The sequence below is a fragment of the Glycine soja genome, chromosome 5 (genome assembly GCF_004193775.1).
Source record: "Glycine soja cultivar W05 chromosome 5, ASM419377v2, whole genome shotgun sequence".
NCBI lineage: Eukaryota > Viridiplantae > Streptophyta > Magnoliopsida > Fabales > Fabaceae > Glycine > Glycine soja.
Genome location: NC_041006.1, coordinates 30,213,257 through 30,240,029, shown reverse-complemented (window position 1 = coordinate 30,240,029; position 26,773 = coordinate 30,213,257). Strand labels below are relative to the sequence as shown.

Below are 26,773 nucleotides of genomic sequence, written 5' to 3'. Positions count from 1 at the left end.
ATCCCACTTGCATAACTGCTCGTACCTGCTCAGGAAGTGTCTAAGTATGTTTTAGACAAAATTTGCCAAAGGGGGAGATTGTTAGTGTTTAGCTCTACTGAGCTTTAAAAGATTGGCTAAGATTTTGTTAAAACATAAGCACTTAGACAATGAAGGAAAGCTGGAGTTGCTGCACATGATGTCCAACGGTATGTCAAGGAATAAGATCGGGCTGCACAATGCACAAGGCAAGATAAAATGTCAAATGAAGAATTGAAGTTGCAGGATCCACGATGTCGGATACAATGTCCTGACATCCTGCCCGAGAATACTGGAGTTGCTGTACAATGCAAGTTAAAAGTCAAGTGCAGAAGTGAAGCTGCAGGATCCACGATGTCGGATACAATGTCCTGACATCCTGCCCGAGAATACTGGAGTTGCTGTACAATGCAAGTTAAAAGTCAAGTGCAGAAGTGAAGCTGCAGGATCCACGATGTCGGACACGATGTCCTGACATCTTGCCCGAAAATACTGGACACATAAATCTGTTATATCTTTAACAGATTATTGTGCAGTTAGCAAGAGATAAGAAGATCTATCTTTAGGAACGAACTAAAAGATCATTATAGTTCGAATTTCAAAGTAGAAGAGTTCGTTCAGGGATTAAAGATTAAAGATTAAAGATTCAAACTAAAAGATCAAAAGTTATCTTTTAGTTCTTTAACTGCAGATTTTTCAGAAGAAGATAGATCTCCTCCAGCATCAAGGAGTTGCAGCCCAGAATCGTACACGGCTATATAATCATGGAGGCTGCACGAGTTCTGTACCAAGTCCGGGATTGAAGAGTTATTTTGTGAGTTTTGGGACTTGAGTCTTTTGTGAGCCACCTTGATGGTACCCTTACATCAAGTGTTGGACCTAAGTGTGTAGAGTTGATCTCTTGTGTGTAGAGTTGATCTCTAGTGTGTAGAGTTGATCTCTTTTGTTCAGAGTTGATCTCTGGTGTGTCTTTGACTTAATTGTAAACACGGGAGTGTGAGTGAGAGGGAGTGAGCGGAGGTTCTCATATCTAAGAGTGGCTCTTAGGTAGAGATCGCACGGGTAGTGGTTAGGTGAGAAGGTTGTAAACAGGGGCTGTTAGACCTTGAACTAACACTATTGAGAGTGGATTTCCTCCCTGGCTTGATAGCCCCCAGATGTAGGTGAGGTTGCACCGAACTGGGTAAACAATTCTCTTGTGTTATTTACTTGTTTAATCTGTTCATACGGACACATATAATCTGCATGTTCTGAAGCGTGATGTCGTGACATCCGGTACGACATCTGTCCCCTGGTATCAGAATTTCAGGAGTTTCCAGGCCTGGTGCGTCCAATGATATGTCATCCATTCTTGGACAAACTAAACTTTTAGATGTCAAGTATAAGGCTCGCGTGGTAGCTAAGGGCTACAGTCAGAAAGAGGGGGTGGACTACAATGAGATCTTCTCTCCTGTAGTAAGACACACGTCCATTAGGGTCTTGCTTGCTCTAGTAGCAGCATTGGACATGGAACTGGAGCAGCTTGATGTCAAGACTGCCTTTCTCCATGGGCATTTGGAGGAAGAGATTTACATGGACCAGCCAGAAGGTTTCATAGAGTCTGGCAAGGACACTTGGGTGTGTAGGCTGACGAAGTCTCTCTATGGCTTGAAGTAGTCCCCAAGACAATGGTACAAGAGGTTTGATGCTTTCATCATTTCTCAAGGGTACATTCGAAGTCCTTATGACTCATGCATCTATTATAAGAAGGTGGAGGATGGTTCCCATGTCTACCTCATTTTGTATGTGGATGACATGCTAGTTGCGTCCAGAAACAAGGCTGAGGTCTAGACGCTGAAGACACTACTTGGCAGTGAATTTGAGATGAAGGATTTGGGAGCAGCTGAGAAGATTTTAGGCATGGAAATCAAGAGGGATCGAGACCAAAGGAAGCTGTTCTTATGTCAGGAGGGGTATATTCTGAAGGTGCTGAAGAGGTTTGGAATGAACGCGCCAAAACCTGTCTCTACACCTCTGACATCATCCATTCATCTGTTCGAGCTCAACTCTACTCAATTGGAAGCAAAGAAGGAATATATGGCTCGTATTCCTTATGCTAGTGTTGTGGGTAGTCTAATGTATGCTATGGTATGCACTTGACCGGACCTAGCACAAGCAGTTGGTGTGGTGAGTAGATTTATAAGCAATACGAGAAAGGAGCATTGGCTTGTTGTGAAGCGTATCCTCAGGTACCTTAAGGGTACGTCTGACATCAGACTAGTATACAGAGCTGACAACTCTTGTTCACTTACGGGATACTCAGATTCTGACTTTGCCGTTGATCTGGATGCGAGGCGGTCTGTGACTGGGTATGCTTTCACAATTGGCAACTCTCTTGTCAGTTGGAAAGCAACACTCTATCCTACAGTTGCTCTGTCAACCACCGAAGCTGAGTACATGGCTTTGACTGAGGCTGCGAAGGAAAGGATTTGGCTGAAGGGTCTGATTTCTGAATTGGGGTTTCCACAGAATAAGGCTATCATCTTCTGTGACAGCCTGAGTGCAATTTGCTTGGCCAAAGACAACGTCCACCATGAGAGGACCAAGCACATTTACGTCCTCTATCACTTCATTCGAACAGAAAAGAGGATAAAAGTGCAGAAGGTTGATACCAAGGACAACCCAGCGGATATGTTCACCAAGCCTGTTTCAAAGAGTAAGTTCATGCATTGTCTTGAATTACTCAATGTGGACTGCTGGAAGGTTTAGGCGTCTGCATCTAGAAAGGATACTTGCCAAGGTGGAGATTTGTATAGATGGCAAGCATTCCCTCTGCATTTCTGTTATTCTATTGTAACTGTTAGAGTTAGTTAGTTAGGGTTTGTCTGTGTATATATAGGGCCTTGTATCTGGCTACAAAAAGGAGAATTTTGAACTCTGTATTTATTGCATCTGAAAAATAAGTGAAAACTCCCTATTTTCACTAAGTTGTGCTCATTTTTCTTTTATTATTCTTCTTCTTCCTTATGGGCTAAAAGCTGCACATTGTGTTTCTTACCTTTTGGATGATAAATCTGTAACATATACAATTGAATGAATGTGTCATATGACACTCCATCATAACATAAACTTATACAACATTAGAGCTATTCAAAAGTCCTCAATACATGCATGTAAACATACATAACTCTATAAAAGTGAACTTCCTAGACTCTAAGTCAGTCAATACAAGATGCTAGCTAAGAAGGAAACTTTGATAGAAACACATCTTTAAATCTTCACATCCTTGTACCCGCATCCACAAAGTCTCCAAAGACACAAGGCTACCTCCTAGCCATATATGTTTCCTGCATATATTAAATACAGGATCATCATAGGCATGAACCACACGTACAACAATGCAAGAGTAAGATTATCAAAAACAAGTATACTAAAATGAGATAAAGAATATCAGTTAAAGCATGATCTACTATCATCACATATATAACATAATATATAGAAATCATACATAAAACATAAGTCTTAGAATTCTCATAACATGGCATCACATAATAATCACTTGTTCATTAACCATTACATAAAAGTTCAATAATCATGCGCCATCGTCATCAATCATCAGACATCAAAGTATCTTCATGGCTCATCAATTAATACATCATTCTTAAGTAACAAATTAATTCGAGGAGACTCAAATTAATCCAGAGGAGTAAGTGTTGTTTTATTGAAAACGAATGAACGTTGATAGTGGCTTACCTTGGTAAGGATTGCAAAGACCTTAACTTATATAGGAATTCTCTCACCCATTCATTCTATATGCTCATTGACATTAGCCACCACCAATAACCTCCAACACTAGGTTAAGAGCCTTCTTACCACTCCCAACTTATGTGCATACTCACATGCAATGTCATTCATCAATGCATGCATGTTAAAATCATTCAAATCAATATCATACGTCATCACAAATTCATTTACCAACCTCAACACCGTAAGAGATTATATATCATAAATTCATCATTCATATGTTCATCGCACTCATGAATCCACCTATAGTTCAGTAAGCATAGCAAGACATTCCAACACCTTAAATTCTTGCAAAAAAAAAACTCACCAAAACTCATATGAATGTGAATCTCATGATCTCAATATAAAGTTAACTCTAATCATAAAACAACATCATCTCATATCATCATAAAAATATCAACCAACATAACTTAAGACATTCACCATTTAAAATAATTATCTCATCATCAGTATAATATTCTCAACAACAACATGATAAATTAGCAACAATAAAATCATCAACTAAACCACACATTATAAATATGCATCACTCTACCGTTTGTAACAACTTTATACTTCATATTTAAGGTTATCAAAACATCTCATAAGTTTTGTGTTACTATCTCCTTGGTTTTCTGTTATGCATCTATGACCTTCATAACTTATAGGCATGATAAATAAAGATATACTAACTTAATTAAGTTGATTTTTGTCTCATTGAAAAGATAAAAAGATTTTGTCCAACTTGTATGTTTACCCAAAGAGCTAGTTTGAAAGCATAATATGCCTAAAATTACAATCTATATGAAACTTTTACTTATTATCAACAACTTAATGTTTGTTGACTAATTTCATCATTTCTAAAGTTATACAGAATATTTTTAAGTGAGACCAAAATCATTAGTTAGTTCACATCTAGAACTATAACTTGCATGAAGATCATATTTCCAAATTTGATTATCTAGATCACCTATAAGGTTTCACAACTACATATTTTTGCTATAGTAAGAACAAGTCTAACTATAGCAAAAATATGTGATTTTTACCACAACGAGAATAGTTTTAACCATAAAAAAAAAGGTTTACAATTTACAAGAAAGGAGGAGACTTTGGGTCCAAGATGTAAGTTTTTCCTCACTCTTATAGTAGTTCTTTGAAATCAATCCAAATTCAAAAAAGAAGCTCAACAAGATTCTTTGTACTAGGATTTCAGTGACTCACATTCTCTAATTGTGAGTTGTTTTGGAGAGGAATGAGAGTGTTTGTGATCTGGTTCAAATTTAAATCCCTTTGTGTTGAGTCTCTGACTCTTCCTATTTCTTCTAATCTCACATTTTCACTTTCTAAACTCACTCATCTCATCCTTATCACTCAAGGCCCACTTACCTCGGTCCAACCACTCTAAAACGTATTATTCACACCTAAAATAAGGTTTAAGCATAAGCATAAGCATAACAAAAACATTAACTATAAACACCACAAATTACGACACGCAAATTAAATTTAATTACTCTTATAATTTAATTAAAACACTTAATCAATCATTATAGAAAACATAATGTTACATTATGAGCATACTAGATGGTCACAACACCAAGAAGATCACGAAGAACTCCTCCCCAGACAACGACTCCATTCAGTTAAGCTTGTACTCCCCAGAATTCCGAGGCACCCAAGATATAGTTGAATCACAACAAATTGTACCCTCTCTGTCCATGCAAGAAAATTGCTTTTTCCACATGTTTTTAATATTCATAACCATCCTTCTAATGCGACAAAGCAAGTTGTTAACAAATGAAGAAAAGAAATAGAAAACTACATCAATTATATTCCTCCACAAAAAATGAGGTCACACCAAACACTACATCTCAAACCCTTTCTGCAAAAAACAAAGGCAAAGTGATATTCTAATGCAACATCAAGGTCATAGATCACTCCCAAAAAACTGAGATCCTGCTAACTTAGTCAAAAGCTTATTCCAAACTTGTTGCGCAAAGATACAATCACGGAGAATATGAATAGTAGACACATTTGCCTCCTGACAAAGAGGACACAAACTCAACCCGGGCTAGGCCCAAATTGTGTCTTGATTCATTAGTAAGCAAAGCTTGTCTAGCAACTTTCCAAGCTTGAATCCTCATTCTTTTCGACCCTCTCCACTTTCATATAGCTCGAAATAAAGGATCATTCTCATCCTGCTGAACAGTAATCGGCTTATATGCAACCCTCATTGTAAATATAGCATCATTTGTATGTCTCCAAGCTAGGACATCATTTTGAGTTGTAATTACGGGAGGCACCATAGTCTTTATACTATCACATACATTCTGATGGATGGCTTCTCAAGGCTTTTCAATATTCCAACTCCCTTGTGGAAGAACTGAATCATGCACAGTGGCCATTTTATCAATTTTGTCTAGTTGAATTAGAGCTACATCCAACAACTTTACCACTCTTTGGAACCCAACAATCCTACCAAAATAAAGAAGAAAACCCATTATTTACCTTCCAGACCATACTTTTTTTCACGTCATCCCAACATTGAATCACTCCCATTCAAAAAATTGAGCCATACTTCCTTCTATCCATTTTCGGGGTCACCTTATTCCCACATTTGTACATAAACCGAAACACTGCAGGCCACTGCTGGTTTTGTGGTACACATCCTCCAACTTGCTTTCATTAAAAATGCTTTATTCATAGCCCAGGTTGATCGAAAACCTAAATTAACCCTCTGACTATTTAGGACGACACAACCCTTTTCAGGGAAAACTATGTGGATATTCCTATCGATACTCTTTGATACTTTGACAAGAAGTATCTTGGCCTTTAAAAAAAAGTTATGAAGATCCACTACAACTAATTTAACTCCACTTTCATATTTTTATTTTTAGTTTCTAGAATATAGTAAAAAAATAACTCTCAGGAACTATTTTTTGAATAAAATGAAAAAGGTGATGAAAAAAAGATACAAAAATAAGTTCCCTATTTTATTTCATTGTTCCTTTGAATTTTTTTTTCTCTTTTTCATTGTTTTGTACATTCAGTTGCGTTCTTTTTGTGCTCCTTGTTTTATTTTCTCTATTTTACCGTACCTACACATTACTTACTGTTTTTTCCTATATAAACGATGTATGACAAGAGAGAAATCTTTTCATATGAGAATCATTATTCTTAAAAATGAGTAAAATTTATTTGGTTCGTCATAAATATTGAATATCTATATAAGTTTAATGAGATTCACATAATAAGTGATATTTTTATTGAAGTAAAAAATAAAATTTAACTTGAGAAAAGTTAGATTTATACCTTCTCATGACAAGTTTTTTGTGAAAAACTTAACTAAAAACATTATGGGGAAACATTCTTTTTCATGAGTGTTATTTTTAAAAATCAATACCAAACATGAAAAATTAAGATTTACATTCTAACATTATCAGGAAAAAAAAAACATTTTCCCTACCAAATCCCCTTTCTTTTGTCTGGTCTCTATGACTTAAAGGTTTTGTTTTTTTGTCAGAAACTTAAAATCATGTGTAGGTGGTTCGGGCTAGCCCAAAAACCATAAAGCCCAATTAATATTTATATTTATGTAATTCGGAGTCCAATAGTTAATAATGTCTATTCCCCAAACTTCATGTACATCTAATTCATTAATCATTAACATAATTATGAAATTCGATTCGGTCCGGTCAGTCGGACCAATCCAACCCAAATCCAGTGATCTAACTAGACCAATTTCATTATTGGATCAGTCACGCAATTGATCCGAGATGACCCAACCAAATTCGACCAGTTAGATATCAAATCCTAGTTGCACTGGTTTGACCCGGTCGATTTTACAAAAAAAAAAAAAAATAGACCACCTCTACTAGTCGTTTTGATATCTCTCATTATTATCAATTTTATTTTAGATTTTGGAGTATGAATGAATTTTTTTTACTCATATCATATTAGTTATATACTTATATATAATAAATACATATATAATTTTAAATTTTTAATATAAATCGAATCAAATCGAACCAATTACTGATCCATCGACTAGACCACTAACCCATTAACTCACTACCTCAATTGAGTCAATGACCGGACCGTGTTTCACAACTATTATCATAAGCATTTATGCATAATCTGGAATGAAAAAATCAAGGGAATGATGGCAAATGAAATGTCAAAGCCCCAAAAAAAAAAATCATGTGCATCTCGCTTGAAATAAATCTAATCACTGGCCCAAAGAAAGCATCTCAAATCATTAATCATGAGCATCTTCATGTATACCCAGCAAAAGAGAAAAGAAATCAAGAAAATGATGACAAACGAATTGGTAGGGAACTAAGAATTATAATTATTAATTAAGCAAGGACCACAACAAAGTTTGATAAACTGTCATGCAAATTGAACTGATGGCTAATTTGACGTAAGAAATTAGTTAAGATCTACTGATATGGCTAAAAAGGGTATCTAACTATTTCTTTTCATGCTATCGTGGGCTTTTGCCTGCCGGCTATGCCTCAATTGAATTTTATCAACTTTCTTAATTAGCAAGACAAAGTTAAGCATCTGCATTTTAGACCCAAATGATGAAGAAGAAAAAATAATTCGATTAATGTAACATCGTTTCCTTCACGTTCAGTCGCTTGCTCACTCACAAAGTCACAAAGTAATGTTCAATCACCATAATAATTCCAGAAAATTAGCATGATTATAAATATAGGCATTTGAAAAAAATGGGAGTTCTATAAGACGACAGCTTCAATTCAACCCCTAGTTTGTTCTTAGTTAATTATCATTTTTTTAATCTTCTTCACGCTTAATTCCCCAAAATCAAAATTATAACTTTGGGTCGGCAGAGGTTGTTATTATATCACCTTCGCCTAATTTTTTTGTGGAGGGGATAGGGGGGTTGTTTTAAAACAAGCAATTCTTCCAATTGACTATTGGGTTGTGACTACTCGTGAGTCATGAGTCAGAGAATCGAAATTTGACCTGGCAGAGGAGTTAGGATTCCATTATCAACACCATTAGATTCATGGTTAACTCTTGCTATATGGATAATTCAAGAATTAAAAAAATGTTTACCAATGTATTAGCACGTGCGATTACCTAAACAACATAATTTTAAATTGTATGCAGCACTATGTACATAAAGAAAGCACAGTACATAATCTCATAGATTCGGAACAATAGATGTGTTGGTTTTTCAAACTTTGTGATGGATTTTTGTGTGTGTATTTATCTTTTTTTTTTGTGTTTGATGCATTTTTATGTCTTTGAGTTTGTGGATATATTTTATGTTAATTGAATAAATTATACGTATTTATTTAAATCATCTTATTAACTGTTAAGAGAGGAATGGTTGTGTGGGTGATATCAATACATATATATTTTACATTTTAGGGTAAATATTTATTTTGTTCCTAAAGGTGAGACAGTCACAAATTAATCTCTAAAAGATATAAAATTTAAATTTAACTTCAGACCATGTAAAAAAAGTCTGACCAATTAATTTTGATGTTAAATTTGTAAGATTATTTTATCATTAAATTGTAATACTCAAAGATCAATTTTACAATAAGTTATATTTTTTTAGAACCAATTTGATATTAAATTGTAAAATTTAAGATTAATTTGTCATTATCTGTATGACTAATCTATTATACTTTTTATATATTGGGTGATTAAATTTAAATTTTTTATGTTTCGAGAATCAATTTTTAATCACCTCACACTTTCACAACAAAATGGGTATATAATATTAACCCAATTTTATATATATATATATATATATATATATATATATATATATATATATATATATATATATATATATATATAAATAACCGGAGTGAGTAATTTATGAGAGATAATAAGAAAATGCCCTTTGTTTGGATTTATGGGAATGAAATATGATGAAAATAGAATATTTTTTTGTAATATTCAAAAAGGAAATAAAAAGAAAAACTATTGGTTCTTAAAAATAATAATTTATTTTGTTAAGAAAAAATTAGTATATTAATTTTTAAATGTTTTAGGTTAAATTAACTTAATATAAAAAAATTATATAATTCATTTATTTCTTCTATATTTTTCTATTTATTTTTGCTTCCTTACTTTATTCTGCATCTGAAATCTAAACAAGTGTAAATGTGTAATAGGATAATGATTTATTTAAGATTTCGAAAGCATACAAGACATTAGGACGAAACATCCCACCACACCTAAAACAATGACAACCATGTCAGCATTTTCCTATAACTCATCCTGCTCCCCCGGCCCGTGGATTATCACCAAATTCCGGTACCGTCCCGTTTTTGGAACATTAAATTGCGTACCAATCTATCACAGTGAGTCAACACACTCAACCCACCTATAATGAATGATGAATATACAAGGGACTTTGCTTTTGTCTTGGCAGGTAAAATTAAAGACTTGGGTCATTCTTCATAATAAATAAAATTTTCATAAAACAAGTTCAACATCATTTTAATTTCTTTTAATGCATTATTTTCCTCTTTTCTCATCTTAGTTAATAATTTTCATTGTGATAATGATGCATTAATAATGGTTATTAAAATACATGTATGAATATAAATGCAAATAAAATTATTAAGAAAATTTAAAGATATTAATTATGATATAAAAGAAAAGAAAGATACTAATTAGTATAAAAATATAACAATATTAATATGGTATAATTCCACTACTATACTTGTCCCCGAGGAGCAGGCTTAGTTAAGAGAAGTTTTTTATGCAATCCTCGATGCTAAAGTAATTTACAAATTCAATTGAAACATAAAAAGAAAAGAAATATAAATTTTCTGTCAACAAAAATTAATTGTGTTCCTTTTAGAATGAGGGGTGCACTTGCACACTATATATATTTATAATGTAGGTCGGCCAATGGTCCCCTTAAAATATACGTGGGTAAAGCAAATTTAACTTTGCAATGAAATTATTAGAGGTCATAGAAATTCTTTATTACAGATCATTACGTTTGAATTGGGAAAAATATTATAAACAAAATATCTTAATATTTAAAGTAATTGCATATTCAATATTCAAATTTAAGATAATTAATTAAATAGAACAATCTTATATTGATTAATCCAATACGTGTATATATCAAATGTCTCCATTGATATTTTTAGCTTGCTCATCAACAAGCAAATCAAGTGTCTATTGTTCAGCAAGAGTGTTTAAGTTTTATGCTAGTCATAAAATGATAAAAATGATTGTGCGACTCTGTTTTTTCTGCACTACTTGTCCTTTTAATCTAATTTGTTATTGTCGAGAAAAAAAATGTGTTCAGTTTGATTTTCCTATGTATTTACTTTTTAATTATGAATGATATAATAAGAGTCGTATTAATTAGTATTTTTAGAATATTAGTTAAAAAACTTAAAGGAGCAAATATTAATTATAAAAATCATAAAAGAATATAAAAAATTTGTTTAGCGCTCTAAATACAGATTATGATTATTAGCATTTGCATGTAATATAAGCATGTAGTAAAAAAAAAAAAAAACATAAACCGTTACATTTATGGTGAGTCAGAATGCCAATTATAAAAGAGTGCAGACAGGGCAAAGTTAGTTCAATTCAACTCTCAGCGCCCAGCCTACAGCCTCCAGGTGTGTTTTGTTTTGCAGATCCAACACTCTCTCTATTTATATCCAACTCTACCATCTCCCACTTCCTTATTCTCAACCCTTTTTATCTTTTCATCAATTCAATTCAAACCACGCCTTCCCCTGTTCACAACCTTGCCCACACACTGCATTGTTCTAATTAAACATGTCACCCTCACTGTTACCACCATCACAACACAACCACCATTTCTAACTCAACAACAACCAAAAAAAAAAAGATTCTGGAGCATCATTTCTTGGATTCTGGTTCGCGTTGGTCACATCCATCAAACACCCCTATACTCTTTCTTGGCGTGCGTCAGGTATTCATTTTTACGGCAACCCTGACAGAGTAATAAGACAGTTACCGTGTTGTACGTGTCCTTCAAACGTCACCCACTTCAACACATAAACCATCGTTTTTCCCACCAGATTTATATTCATTCGTCGTATTTAAACCCACCACACCAACCAACCATACATTATCGTTGCAATTGTTGTTACAAGCTTAGGTTAGGGTCTGTTTGGTGATAATTTAGAATCTTAGATGGGGAATTGCCAAGCTGCGGAAGCGGCTACGGTTGTGATTCAGCATCCTGGGAACAAGATCGAGAGGGTTTATTGGTCGCTTAGCGCACACGAGGTTATGAACTCGAATCCTGGGCACTATGTTGCGCTTGTGGTGTCCTCGCCCACGCTCAAGGCCGAGAATGGCGCTCCGATGAAGCAGCTTAAGCTTCTCCGACCCGACGATACTTTGCATATTGGCCAGGTTTATCGGTTGATCAGCTTCGAAGGTATCGTATCGTATTCTTCTCATATCATTTTTTAATAAAAGGTTTAATTATTCTTCTTTTTTCTATATTTTTAGAAAAAGTAATATAGAATCTGGCTAACTAGTACTCTTAATTAATGTATTGGTTAAGAAATTAGAAACAAAAAATATTATTATAAAACTACAAGAGAGCGTAAAAAAAATATGAATAATATAATTTTATGTATTTCAATAAAAAAAAATTCTCGTTTTGTTCCTTAACCAATGTTTGTTAATATTTATAAAAAATAAATAGTGACTAGTTTAAAATATTTTATTTTAATCTCTATGATCTTTGTTGTACATAGTATTCTAATTCTAATTCGGCTGGAATAGTTTTCAATGAAACATAACTGTGATTTTGAAAAAAAAAAAAAAAAAACTCTATAGTTGCTATTTTGATTTTTATAATTACAATGACTTTAGTTGATTTTAGACTACAAGAACCAAGCGGATTACAAAAATATAATTATAAGACCAAAATAAGATGTTAAAGCTGTAAGGAATAAATTAGAAAGTTATTGAAATTATAGGCATCAAAAGGAAAATTAAATTTTAAATAAAATAATTAGAAAATTGATTATGGATATTTTGGTGGGCCTTAGATGTGTTGAAGGAGTTTGCTTCCAAGAAATGTGGTAAACTTGGGAAATTGCTCAAGGAGACGGGTAGTCATGGGATTCAGATGAAGCACAAGGACTCTAGAGCTACAAATCCTAGCCCAAATTCCAAAACCGAATTCGGTTCCATTAAGGTAATTAAGTTTTATGTTAATGCTGGCTACCTCTCTGTTTGAATTTTTTAAGCCTCCTATCGTGCAATAAATTAAATTGGTTTGAAAAATTATTAAACTAATATGTCTGTGTTTGAGGATGAATATTGAATATGAATATACCATGTTGCGTTTTAATTGTGATAGTGTGGCCGAAGGATAGCATTACTTTCTCTTTTTCATATCCTTCGCTTTAAGCCAGAGTCTAATTGGAATATAAATGTGTGGCATTTTTGTTTTTATTCTTTTCTCTGTGTTAGACATGAATAAAGGTATATTTACAATCCTTTTTACCCAGTGTTTGCATGTGTAAATTAATAGAAGATCTTATATTCTGTACTACGGTAGAATTTTATCATTATTAAATTAATTATGTACGGATCTCAAGGGTGATTTTTCTTTTTTAAGAAGAGTTTGGCTATAAATTTTTCTCACTTTTAGTTGTGACAGAGACACTGGTGAGTGCATGTAATGATTGTTTATTTTAGATACAAGTTTGTGCTATACGATATTTGGCAGTTGGCACCCATAGTCGTCCACAATCGATCCAACGCTCCTGCAGATTTTATGTTAAGGAAGTTCTAATTATACTCAATTACTAATCTGTTGTTGCGTGTTGCAATGACCAATTTTATTCTACTATTACCAAATTTGGTCGTATTTCTAGGACATAAAAAATGGTAAAACCTTTTTTAAACATAAGTGACCCATATGAAAGTATAGATTTTTACATAACAAGTACACTAATGTGTAACTTAGTTATTATAATAATTCAGGCCGGACACATTTGTCTTAAAATTAAGTAGAAGATAAAAACTAATTTTAAACCATTTAATTTAATTGATATATATATATATATATATATATATATATATATATATATATATATATATATATATATATATATATATATTGATTTCATCTGTAAAATATTACATGTATGCTAGTGAGAAGTTTGGCATAAAATAAAACAGAATTAGTTTTAATTAATTTTGAACCGTTGAACATAATTAAAATATGTCTAAATTAATTTTAACCACAAATTGTACATTAGAACATGTGTCTAGGAAAAATAAATTGATTTTGAGTGTAAAACAAAACAGTCCTTAGTCCTTAGTCGACCATGCAATGGTAAATTGGAAGAGTACGTCAAAACAATGCATGCTCCACTATCCAGATAATGATACATGCCTTTGTTCTGTTACTCTTATCACTTTCTAAGTTTCTTCACGTTTCCACTTCATGAAAGCACTACCAAATTACAAAAGGCATGTTAGGACCGCTGGTGAGCTAATCATGGGATAGCATGGATGCTTTTAACTAAAGATATGATCTTTTCAACTTTCAATTGATTTTATTTTTTAACAAAAAGAGTGGAGAAAAAGAGAGACGGAACATAAATCTGTATTCAAATAGCACCTAACCTTTACCATTTAAGTTAAGTGAAGTGGTCAAGTTGGAATTATCTTGGAAGAGCCACCCTCTCTTTAACAATTTGCATTAGGCGTGCCTAAAGTGACCAAGTTGGAGTCCATTTGGAAGAGCACTTCTTTCATATCTAACTTCAAATTTTACAAGTCTAATTGCTATTATTGGGATATGATGTTTGGCTAATTGATTGTCGCATAAGAAAAAAAAAATGCAAATCACACAATGATACATAAATTATTATAAATTTTATAATTCCTGTCTTCAATTTCTATTTTTTTTATAAAAAAAACAAACAATAAAATAAAGCTATACTTACTGCAAGATAAAGACAACGTTAAGTAGTATTAATGTTCCACAGGCATGGATTAATTAATCAATATTGGAGCCAACAATCTATGACTTCTGTGAATATGTACTATGAATCAATACGATTTGTCATTTTCCCTTTACCTCTTGGCGTGTGTGCCTATCCAATGCAGTGCCATGGTTATCTCTTTTTTCTGTTCATTGTCAGGTCGAACAGGAGATTCAACGAATGGGGAACCATGGCAGCAGCAGCAGCAACAACAACAATAACAAAGGTGTTGGAAGGCATTTCGTTGGTAGTGGTGGGCAATGGAGGCCAGCCTTACAGAGCATTGCAGAAATTGGAACTTGAACACACTATTATTATAGCCCCCACTCCCATGAATAAACCATGCAGAGCAACAACCGACCCTAGCTTCCTTTCATTTCACACTTTCCAATGCATTCACATTGCCCTTCTCCTTAATTTAGTAGTAGTTTACTATACGTAGGGTTTGTGTTTGTTAAACGTATCTCTCTCCATCGAAGGACATGTATACATCTTGATCATCATGACCGTACAATTAGACACATTAGCCAACTTGTTGCTGAATAGTATCATGGTGGTTTGCTTAATTTGTTAAAACAATTAAACTGTTTTCTAAGTTGCCTAGATTGGTATGGTATTATGTTAGTGTATGTGTAGCTTTGTTTGCCTTGAAATTTTAGTAGTTGATCAGTTTATGGATTTTGATAACCTAATAGTTGTTGGTATGAGTAAAACTAAGCTTGGATTCCTTAATTAAAATTTCAGATTTGAATTTCATAAATGAAAAAAAAATAATTAAGAAAATGGACTTCTAAAGTTTATCAGACATGTTTTTACAATTGATGAATATTTTGTACCAATAATATTATTCTATACCAATAACATGTTTTAAAAAAATAGAGTTTGTGGGTTTTGATAATTGAATGTTCTACTGCTTTTCAGGGTTTCTCCATTTTTGTCAAACTCACTGACCATGAAACTTGCGGAATGTTGATGTTGTGTGTGGTCCAATATATCTATCCTCTTCAGCAAAATTGCTTCCTTTTCGTGTATTGATTATTATATATGTTTTTATAAACACGCTCTGGCACGAGCAGCGTCTGCGATCAGTTATAAACCCCTCGAGAAAATAATGCTATATGTTATCTACAAACTCCACAGTCCACAGCAGATGAGATAACCTATCTAGGCTACAGGATAAAAACAAAAGTCCTGCACTCAATTCAAATCTTAAGATCCGACATGCCCCAGATAGTGCCTAGCTCCACTAGGCACCATTAACAGATTAATGTTTGTATGTAGCTTGGTTGTTTTGCTTGGATGGAATCACGGGTCAATGGTGTAATCACTTTATCCGTTGCTTTTTTCATTCAATTCTGCCTTTAATTCAAAAGACAGGGTATTTGTTCTAAATATTGTCTGTGTTTTATCAACATGTTTGTGCACTTCAATTTGTTTGTTGCTTGTTTATAGGGAAATATGACCTCCAGCTGTAAGAAAAGTGCCTGGATTTCCTATTTTGTTAGCTCTCCGGCGCATAATGGAGTATTTGTTTAGTAAAATAAAAGTCGATGCATGTTATTGCAAATTTAAAAGTATAGTTTAATTTTTTTTTTTAACAATCTAGGCAAAAATTTATAGATTAAAATATATTTTCTGTTTTTATAAAATTGAAAAAATTTAATTTTCTTCCATAAAGTAAATATGTATGTCATTTTTTTAAAAAATTGATTTGAAGCTAAATTCGAATTAATTAAAGTTAATTTTAAGTCAAACAATAATATATTTTAATTTAATAAGAACTAAAATCATGTAAATATTTTACAGTAACAAAAATGATATTTTTAATTGATAAGAATGAAAAATATAATTTTAAAATTTTTCTTTTTAAACGCCTACTTTCCTTTCTCTTTCTCTCTATGCATGGCTGTGCCGCCTAAGGCCATCACACCAGAGCACCAAATTAGGAGGGTGTTGTAGTTTGTATTTTTATTTTCTTATACCTATTTTCATTGTCTGAAAATTATTTTTATTTTTAAAATATTAGAATTCTGAAAATATGTTTGATTTGACTTCTTCTTTTTAGTTTTTAAGAAATAAAAACAGTGAAAATACATTTTCAAAAGGAAATGTATTTTTATATTTATTTAAAATTACATTCTTTGTCACCGCATTTTTATTTTATCCAAAATGAGGTTCTTGGTTTCAACTGAAAACGAGATTTTATTGTTTCCCGTTTTTGGTTCATTTGAGAAAATATTTTCACTAAAAATGTTTTCAAAAATCCAACCAACGTATTTTCATCACCATTTTCTATTTCCAGTCAAAATAAAAACAGAAAACAGTCAAACTAAACACCCCCTAATTTGTTGAAGGGTAACAGTAATGCTAACGAGAAATAATCTAAAAAGGAAAAAAATGAAGAAAAAAAACATTTTCTAGGAGTGGTTTAAGAGCCATAAATCGCCTAATATCTTTGTCAAGTAATATTTTTGTGGTTTATAACCGCTAGAAAATAAGTCTTCATTAAACAAGCTAAAAAATAATTTTCAAATGTACTTTTTTTTCTTTAAATTTTTTATGTTTTAGAAAATTATAAAATTAAAATTAAACATTTTAAAAATGTACAAAAAGTTATTTAGAGACAAAAACTAAATTTGTTCAGTTGTACCAGGACGAAAATATATTTTACTAAATTTATATATGGGTAACTAATAAGAAATTGTGGTAGGTAAGTCACCTAAGAAACTTGTAGTAAAACATTAAAACATACAAATTTATTATAAATAATAATTTACAATTTAATAATAATGTAAAATCATTTTATATTGTAGTGCATAAATATTTTCTATTAAAAATAGCTAAAAAATTATTTATTAGTAAAATAATAAAAAATTATGAAAGACTTTCAAGATAGTTATAACAAAAGTTAACAAATTTAATATATATGATAATTTGTGATTAAATGATAATGAAAAATTATTTTATATTATTAATGCATAAATTATTTTCTATTAGCCATTCTGGAATGCAAGCTGGAATACAATTTTTTACATTTCAGAATGCATAATCCAGAATGAAAATTACATTTCATAATGGGGTGCTGGAAGTAGATCCAAAAGAGTAGGAAGCAATTTCATAATCGGATTATTAGCACAACGTTCTAACCAACTGAGCTAATGAACCAATTACGTTATAAAATAAATAATATTGTTATACATAACACTAAAATTTCTAATGTATATTTAATGCGCATGTAAATTTAAATAATAAATTTTATGACAATTAATTTTGATATGATACGAATTATTTAATCCATATATTTTTTTTAAAATAAAAAATATTTACTGTTACAAAATTTAATAGGTAATAGTAAATATTTTTTATTTTTAAAAAAATATACGGATTAAATAATTTGTATGATTTATATCAAAATTAATTGTCACAAAATTTATTATTTAAATTTACATGTGCATTAAATATACATTAAAAATTTTAGTGTTATGTATAGCAACATTATTTATTTTATAATGTAATTGGCTCATTAACTCAGTTGGTTAGAACGTTGTGTTAACAACCCGAAAGTCACATGTTTGAGTCTTGCTAAGGCCATTAATTTTAAATTAATTCATCATAAATATTTTTTTTAAAAAAATTAAAAAAAAACTCTTGCGAAAGAAGAGTCTTATGGAAAGAGTCTCACGGAAGAACCTCTTCCGTAAGGAGAAAGATGCGCGGAGGAGAGAAGACGATAGCAAAGCCTATTCTGAAATAGTCATTCCATAATAGTGGTAGGATCCCCTTTCCTTCTTCAAACTCAAACCCGACAAGACCTGTAAGAGGACGACGACATCATGTTCAATGTGGAGACTCGGATCGCATGTAGCAAGAGAGGACACGATCGACGATGGTGAGGCCAACGATGGCAACACCGATGTGGTTGTCGACCTTAAAGATCTTCTGGTGCGATAAGAGTTTGGAGTTAGCCTTGTTGATGCATGTGAGGACAACATCATCGTCGCCTTTTTTGCCACCTCTAACAACATCAACCTAAAAAATTTCACCACCTTCAACAACATCCTGCTTGGGCAGTGCGAGGAAGAAGGAGAAAAGGTATTAGGATTGAGGGTATTTTTGACCATTGAAGCTTTTTGGGGGGTGTAGGATTCATATTGGAAGGTGCATGATATAAATGCCTAAGTAATAAGCGTATAGCTCAACTAAGGCCAATTCAAATCTTGAAGATTTGAATCTAAGATTTATGCTATGTTTGTAAACACATTAAAATGTTCTTCAACCTAAATTCACTTATTATTTGCTTTTTACATTTGATTCTTTAGATGTGTGTATCAAAAAGATGCGAAGGTAAAATAGGTTAAGTTCATTAAATTGATGTTTTCAACTACCTAATTGGCCAATTTGAATTTTTAACTCACTTTAAAACGATTTCATTTATTAATAATAATAATAATAATAATAATAATAATAATAATAATAATACCTGAGATGGCAGGGTCTAACAGGGGGGTCATTGACGGGGAAGTTGAAGAGGCCAAGGTGGCGGGACTTGGGGAAAACCACCGCTTCATCTTCTTCTTTGGATTTCTATCTATATATTTAATTAACAACTAACACATGTTATAATATATAGCAAAAGCCACAAATTAGAACTAGGCAGCCATCAAACAAAAATTCAAAAACCAAAAGGAATAAACAAATCAAGCATGTCAGAGAAAAATTATTATTATACTCAACGAGATCGTAAACGCCGGAGAGTACTGCCAGTGGTGGTAGTCCACCGGAGTGGGCGGCGGGGGAATGAAGGTGTCCTTCGCTTACCATGCATTAGGTCTCATCTTCGTGCAATTGATTTCAATTCCAATTTGAATGTGAACAGACATGTTTATATGTAGTGTTGAGTTAGAGGGGAAGTCGAACAGACGCATTTGTTTTTATTTAAGTAGAAAATATTCTAAGATGGTTTTGTAAAAACCGTTTTAGAATGGCATCCTTCTAAGACAGTTTTCACAAAACCGTCATAAAGATGTTGTATTTATTTACAAAAATGTCACTGTGTTTCTTTCTAAGACGATTTTATGGGAACCGTCTTAGAAGGTGCGTCGTAAAAAACCATTATTATAGTAGTGAACGGATAAACAATACACACTTAAGGTGGAGATAACAAGTTTTGGTTGGGGGACTTAAGTTTTCAATTTTTTTTCTTACTATGATATTGGTATAAAGTATTTAAGTATCTATAATTTTTTAATGTGACTTTTTGTAATGTATTTCCTTCTAATTTTTTTTATTGTTGGCCCCTTTACTTTTTAAAAAAAAATGTTCGATTAGGTCATTTTCTTATTAAAAATTATGCTAGTTTTTTTATAAAAAAAAAATTCTTCAATTAAACATTTCCATCTATTTTCTTTATTGGCAAACATTATTTTGTTAGAATGTTAATTTTTGTTAGCACAGTGAATTGAATCCGTGGTTTTGTTTTTCTCTTAATCATCTAACTCACTTTATATCTATGAATAATTAAGTCTAACACTTATTTTTGCAATTTCTGATAGTTTTCATTTATGAATAATTATGATTTTTAAAATAGTAGCTGTTTTCTACCCCACTATTTTAGAAGTTAAATTTTTTTAAAGAAAAAAGAGGTCTAATTTGCTTAGCTTCTCTCATGAAAGAGATCATTAAGTAGACTATCAAATCCTTGTTGCTCTAACACATCATCGAGAGAGAGGAGTGTGTCGTCAAGAGCCACTTTGTCCACAAGAATCTTAACTAGTTCACGTATGACCTCGGGATCAGTGCGCACATGAATTTTGTGTTGCTTCACACCTTTGAGACGGTGTTATTCAAGGCCGTTAGAATGGCCATGTTTTTTGCAAATGTGAGGGCCATGGTGCCTAGAGTTATGGTGTTCTAGAGTGGTGCATGGTGTCTGTGGACAATGAGGGGTGGAAATAGGCGGCTACGTCAATCTAGCGCAACGAGGTGAACAATTTGGAGTTTTGCTCGATGATGCTGGAGTTGTTGGACACGTCTAAGGCGACAAGTGGGGGAGGAGGATAAGATACTTGTGTTGTTGTCTAAGAGCATCCAAGTCACAACAACTCACAAAAATTGCTTCCGATGGGATTAGCATTTTTACATTATTCATTTTTTATTTTTTCTAATACAAGTAACTAAGTAATAAATCTTTATAATGGAGCAAATCTCTTTTGTTGCTTCCAAAGAATCTCACCAAAAAGTTTTTATCATTATATTTTATTAATAACATTTTTATTAATTTATATGCATATTATTTAAAAACTATTAAACTTTTAAAATTAAAAATCTAATATAAATATAAGTATAATTAAATTATATTTTATTTAAAATGATAAAAGTAGTTAATTTCATACAAATAACCTAACATAAAAGACAATAATTAAAATATAAAAGTTACATAATTAAAATAATAACTAATTTTGTTGATTAATGCATCTAAAACGTTCCAAAATATGCTTTGCAAAGTCAGCTTGAAGTTGGTGATGACATCTTGGATCATGAATTTCTCTTCTCCTAAGTAAGTATGATTTAAGGGCTAGACCAATATGTATGTCAGTTGTTGACACATCATTAGTGAAATATTCATATTGGTGGTCAAAATTTCCATTATATTTGTGTCATTCATCTTCCACAATAATGTTATGCAATATGATGCACACATATAATATATGTTTGATTGTGTCCATGCTCCAACCACGCGTAGGGCCATGTACAATCACAAACTAAGATTGAAGCACTTCAAATGTATGCTTCACATCATTTCTTGCTGCTTCTTGATGTTGCACAAACAATTTTCTTTTATGACCATTTGGCCATGGGATGGTCTTCGTAAGCATTGTCCAGTCTGGATAAATACCATTTGCTAGAAAGTACCCCATGTTATATTGGGTTCCATTCAATGCAAATCGTACTATATGGGCTTCTCCCTCCATAATGTTTTTAAACACAAGAGATTCATTGAGCACATTGATGTCGTTGTTTGAAACCGTAACCCTAAAATATGTATGTCAAATCCATAAGTCTTATGACGTCACAACTTCAAGCATGATTTTGGGCAAACCATCACCACAAGAATATTGATCTTTCCATGCTACTAGACAATTTTTCAATTCCTAATACATACAATCAATGATACCTAACACACCTGGAAAACCATGGTACTCACCTATTTGCAATAGGTATTGGATGCCATTATTGTTGGGTCTTTTAAGTACTCAGCTCCAAAAACATCGTAGACACCCTTTACAAACTTATCCAAGCATAGTAAAGTCATGGTTTCTCCAATTTGAACATAATCATCGATACTATTAGTAGGTGATCCATATGCCAATATGCGAATAACAATCGTGCCTTTCTGCAATGGAGAAAGGCCCATCCTTCCCATTGCATCAACTTGTTGCTGAAAATACGGATCTTGATTGCCAAGGGCTTGTACAATGTGAAGCAAAACATCACTTTGCATTTTAAATCTTTGTTGAAATTTTTCATCTATGTGTTTCGCATTGTTGGAGAATTAGTCATTGAACCATCTTTCTTGCCCTTATTCACAATTTTTGTCAATGTATTTTTGTGGACACCTACTTCTCATAATGACTTCTTGTTGTTGTTGTAGCCTTTCCATCACCAACCTCATGTGATGTTCTTCGTACTCATCATTTAGCAAATCATCCATGAGTTCTTCTTCAACAAATTAATCATTATAATTCGTCTTTAGCAACAATGCAAAGTAATAGTTTTCTTAAAATTTGATACAAGTTTTGCATAATTTAGATGTGTGAAAATCTTACAACATCAGAAGGAATATATAGAGAGAGTTACAATGGCTAGTTTTATCCATGACTTGTTTTTTAACAATTAGTTTTACCAACAACTAGTTTTTTAACGACTATATTTATAATGACTAGTTTTACCAATAACTAGTTTTTTTTGTAACCAAAATAACAACTAGTTTTTTGTTTTAATTAAAAATTACAAAATTAAAACCTACATAAAATTTGTGATAAAAATTACATAATTAAAAGCAACTACAAAATAAAAAGTTACATAATAAAAATTACATGCAATAAGTATCATAATTACTAAAGTCCTAATTTTTCTTTTATTTTGTTACAAGTTTTCATGAAATTGTAGTTGTGCGTTGCTCATACTAGCAGTATCCTCGTAGAGGATTTGAAAGTCGATCTCTCTTTCCTTTATCAACATCTCTTTTTTCCTTTAACTTGTTGTGGTGCTGCCTGGCACATGCCAGATCTTCTATAGCTTTTACTTTGGTCTTGATTATGTCTCCCATAGTTGTGAGATCAACAACATCAGAAGATTTTTCTTTATCTTTATCTTTTTCTTTAGCCTTCCTCTTTGTTGCTTTTGCCCCCACTGGATGCTCCATGGTAGGTGATGTTGGCTCATAACTTGATGGTGCATCTAGATTAGAAGAAGATGAATAATCTCCATAAGAAAAAACCTTGGTTCTCTTACTAAATCGTTCAAATTGTGCCAACCATTTTGATTCCTTCCCAACGATAAGCCATACAGTTTCTAATTTGAAACTTTGTTTCACATCTTGCAAATAAATCGAATGTGCATCTCGCATAATGTTAGTCTCAGAGCCACGGCTCTTCATTCTTTGGCATGCTTGTTTGTAGCACGCTAAATTTTTTTTAACATATTTTATTAACCTTTTGCCATTGATGTTTTAGCTTTGAGGTTTCTTTCAGCAAGCAATGTTGCTCACAACACCTATTTTAATTTTTCATAGTTCTTGACAAAAAGTTACAAGTTTTGGGTTTATCCCCACAATTGCATTCTTCAAAACATTTACCTATGAGTCAACAAGACATTCATCTTCCTTTAAGGAGAAACATGATCTTTATTGTGTTTTAGATGATTCTTCTTCTCCTCCTCCTTCTTCATTGACCTCATATTTTCCGATCCAACTTGTATGGAAAATGGTGGAACTTGAGATTTCGACGTGAAGTCGGATGGTGTGTTATATTCCATTTCATTACATTGCTTGTTACTAGTACCTATTGAAGACCCTTGATCCATGCAAGGGTTAATTGGTGGATATGGATGAAATGGAAGTGTAGGATATTGAAAATTTATCATATTTGGATTTGGATTATTTGGAAAATTTGGATTTGTGGGAACTTGAGAATTTGGCATGAAATTAAACCATGGATTCATATTGTGGGAATTTTTTGGTGTGGATCCATTAAATAAAAACAAATCAAAGTAGAAGTTGTGAATTTTTCGAGAATGAAGTGAGACAAATTTTAGAGATTATGGTTGTATAGAAAAAAAATACATTGCACTCTATTTATATTGCAACAATTCTAACGACTATATCTTCCAAAATTGCTTTCTAAGGTACTGATGCAGATGATGACCTGTGTTTCATTTTGTTGTTTGTTAATCATTGTTTCTACGTTGTCTGGGTCTCGAACCAGTGGCCTACAATTTACTGGATATCACATGAGTCACCGGGCCGTTTAAGGTTATTTGATATTTATTTGTTTTCCAATATCTTATATTTTATGCGTTTATGTTTACTTTTGCAATTTGTGCAGTTTTGATTTGTTTTATACGTGAATATATTCTAGAAAATTTTATTTTATGCATATATATATATATATATATATATATATATATATTAAATAAAATGCATAATATTATGTTTCAATTATGCAATTGTATATGAGAATTTTATTCATTATTATATTATATTTTGATCTTGAAGTGCATAATATGATTTATTCTCGTATGATTAATTTTTAAGTCTAAATGATGTTTATAATTTTGATTAATTATGAATTAGCCACAACATCTATAATTTGATTGAAATTATATATTAATTTTTTAAATATCCTATAAGAAATTAGGCATAATATTATGATTAATTGTATTTTATATAATTAATTTTATCCCACGAGAATTTTTATTATATTCATATAATTAATTAGGATAAAATGTCATATTATTTTTTATGGTTTACTTAGAGGGATCATGAGGTGATGTATAAATTGTCAATTTTATCATAAAGTAAATATTTGTAGAAGAAAATCAAATTATTTTCATATTATACCCGTAAAGTATGAATTTGAGTATGTAATTTGATTATTCTATCGTAAAATTGTATCTTATTAAATTAAAAAATTAGCCCACGGGAAATTTTTATGTCACAAGATTTAATTTTCTAGTATTTTTACATTGGTAAAACATATAATTAATATTACTATTCCTCAAATTTTGACATAAGCCTTTGGATTTTTGTAGCTTCTGAAACTGTTAGTTTTTTTTATATTTAATGTGATATTCCCGAGCTAAAAGGAGATAACTATAAGATATGGAAGGAGAGAATTCTTCTACAATTGGGGTGAATGAACATAGACTATGCTATAAGGAAAGATGAACCATCTGCAATCACTGATGAAAGTAGCCCAACTGTTGTTGTGCTATATGAGTGGTGGGAGCGATCCAATCGACTTAGTGTGATATTCATTAAGACCAAAATCTCGGTTGGAATACATGGTTTTGTCAACTAGCATGAAAAGGTCCGAGACTTGCTTAAGGCTATTGATTACCAGTTCATCACTTCAGATAAGGTTTTAGCAAGCACCCTGATCATGAAGTTTTCCTCTCTCTAGCTCACCAGTGTGAAAGGTGCATGTGAGCACATAATGCAAATGAGAGATATTTCAACTCAACTTAAGAAACCGAAGGTTGATCTGTTTGAGTCCTTCCTGGTGCACTTCATTCTAAACATATTTCTGCCAGAATATGGATTGTTTAAGATTTCGTACAACATACATAAGGACAAATGGTCTATCATGAATTAATGACCATGTGTGTTTAGGAAGAAGAAAGGTTGGTATTAAAAGGTGTAATGTTAATGATAATTCCTCTATGTTATGACACCAGAGATTTAGACATATCTCTATTGAGAGGATTAAAAGGTTAGTGAAAGACGAGATACTCAATACTCTAGATTTTGCTAACTTTAAGACTTGTGCTGACTGCATTAAGGGTAAGCAAACCAACATATCTAAGAAAGTTGCTAATAGGAATTCAAGCATATTAGAAATAATTCATATTGATATTTGTTGTCCAAATATGGATGCACATGGTTAGAAATATTTTATTACCTTTATAGATGATTATTCAAGATATATTAATGTTTATTTGCTTCATAACAAAAATGAAGCATTGAATGCCTTCAAAGTCTTTAAGGTTGAAGGTGAGAAACAATGTGGCAAGCAAATAAAAATAGTGAGATCAAATAGAGGTGGAGAATATTATGGCAGATATACTGAGAATAGACAAGCACCTAGTCCCTTTGCAAAGTTTTTTCTAGAACATGAGATTGTTGCCCAGTACACTATGTATGGTTCTCCAAATCAGAATGGTGTTACAGAAAGAAGGAACCAAACATTATTAGACATGGTGGTATGGAGTATGCTTAACAACTACAATCTTTCTAAATCCTTGTGGGTTGAAGCACTAAAGACGACAATGTATATATTAAACTATGTTCCAGCCAAGGCTATCCCAAGGACACCTTTTGAGTTGTTAAAAGGTTGGAAACCGAGTTTGAAACATATTTGTATTTGGGGTTGTCCGTCTGAGGTGAGGATATATAACTCACAAGAGAAGAAACTTGACCCGATGACTATTAGTGGGTATTTCATTGGATATGTTGAAAGGTCTAAAAGTTATAGGTTTTACTGTCCATATCATATTACTAGGATTGTGTAATCAAGAAATGCCAAGTTTCTTGAAAATGACTTGATCAGTGAGAGTGATCAATTGATGGAATTAGGTTCTGAAATTGATCATATAAAGTCTCAACCTTCCACATCAAGTGAAAAGATTGGTTGTAATTCATACCCCTCAAATTCAAAGGGATGATGAACAACCAATGACTGACATTCCACAACCCGTTTCTAATAATCTAG

General features: G+C 32.2%; 1 protein-coding gene across 1 annotated transcript; it reads left to right on the top strand.

The window, feature by feature from the left end:
* Window positions 1-11,369: 11,369 nt before the first annotated feature.
* Window positions 11,370-15,457, top strand: LOC114412490. The gene is made up of 3 exons (XM_028376415.1): window positions 11,370-12,208; window positions 12,831-12,979; window positions 14,943-15,457. Exons 1-3 carry the CDS (start codon window positions 11,959-11,961, stop codon window positions 15,084-15,086), a joined length of 543 nt encoding a protein of 180 aa, XP_028232216.1. The 5' UTR covers window positions 11,370-11,958; the 3' UTR covers window positions 15,087-15,457.
* Window positions 15,458-26,773: the final 11,316 nt, after the last annotated feature.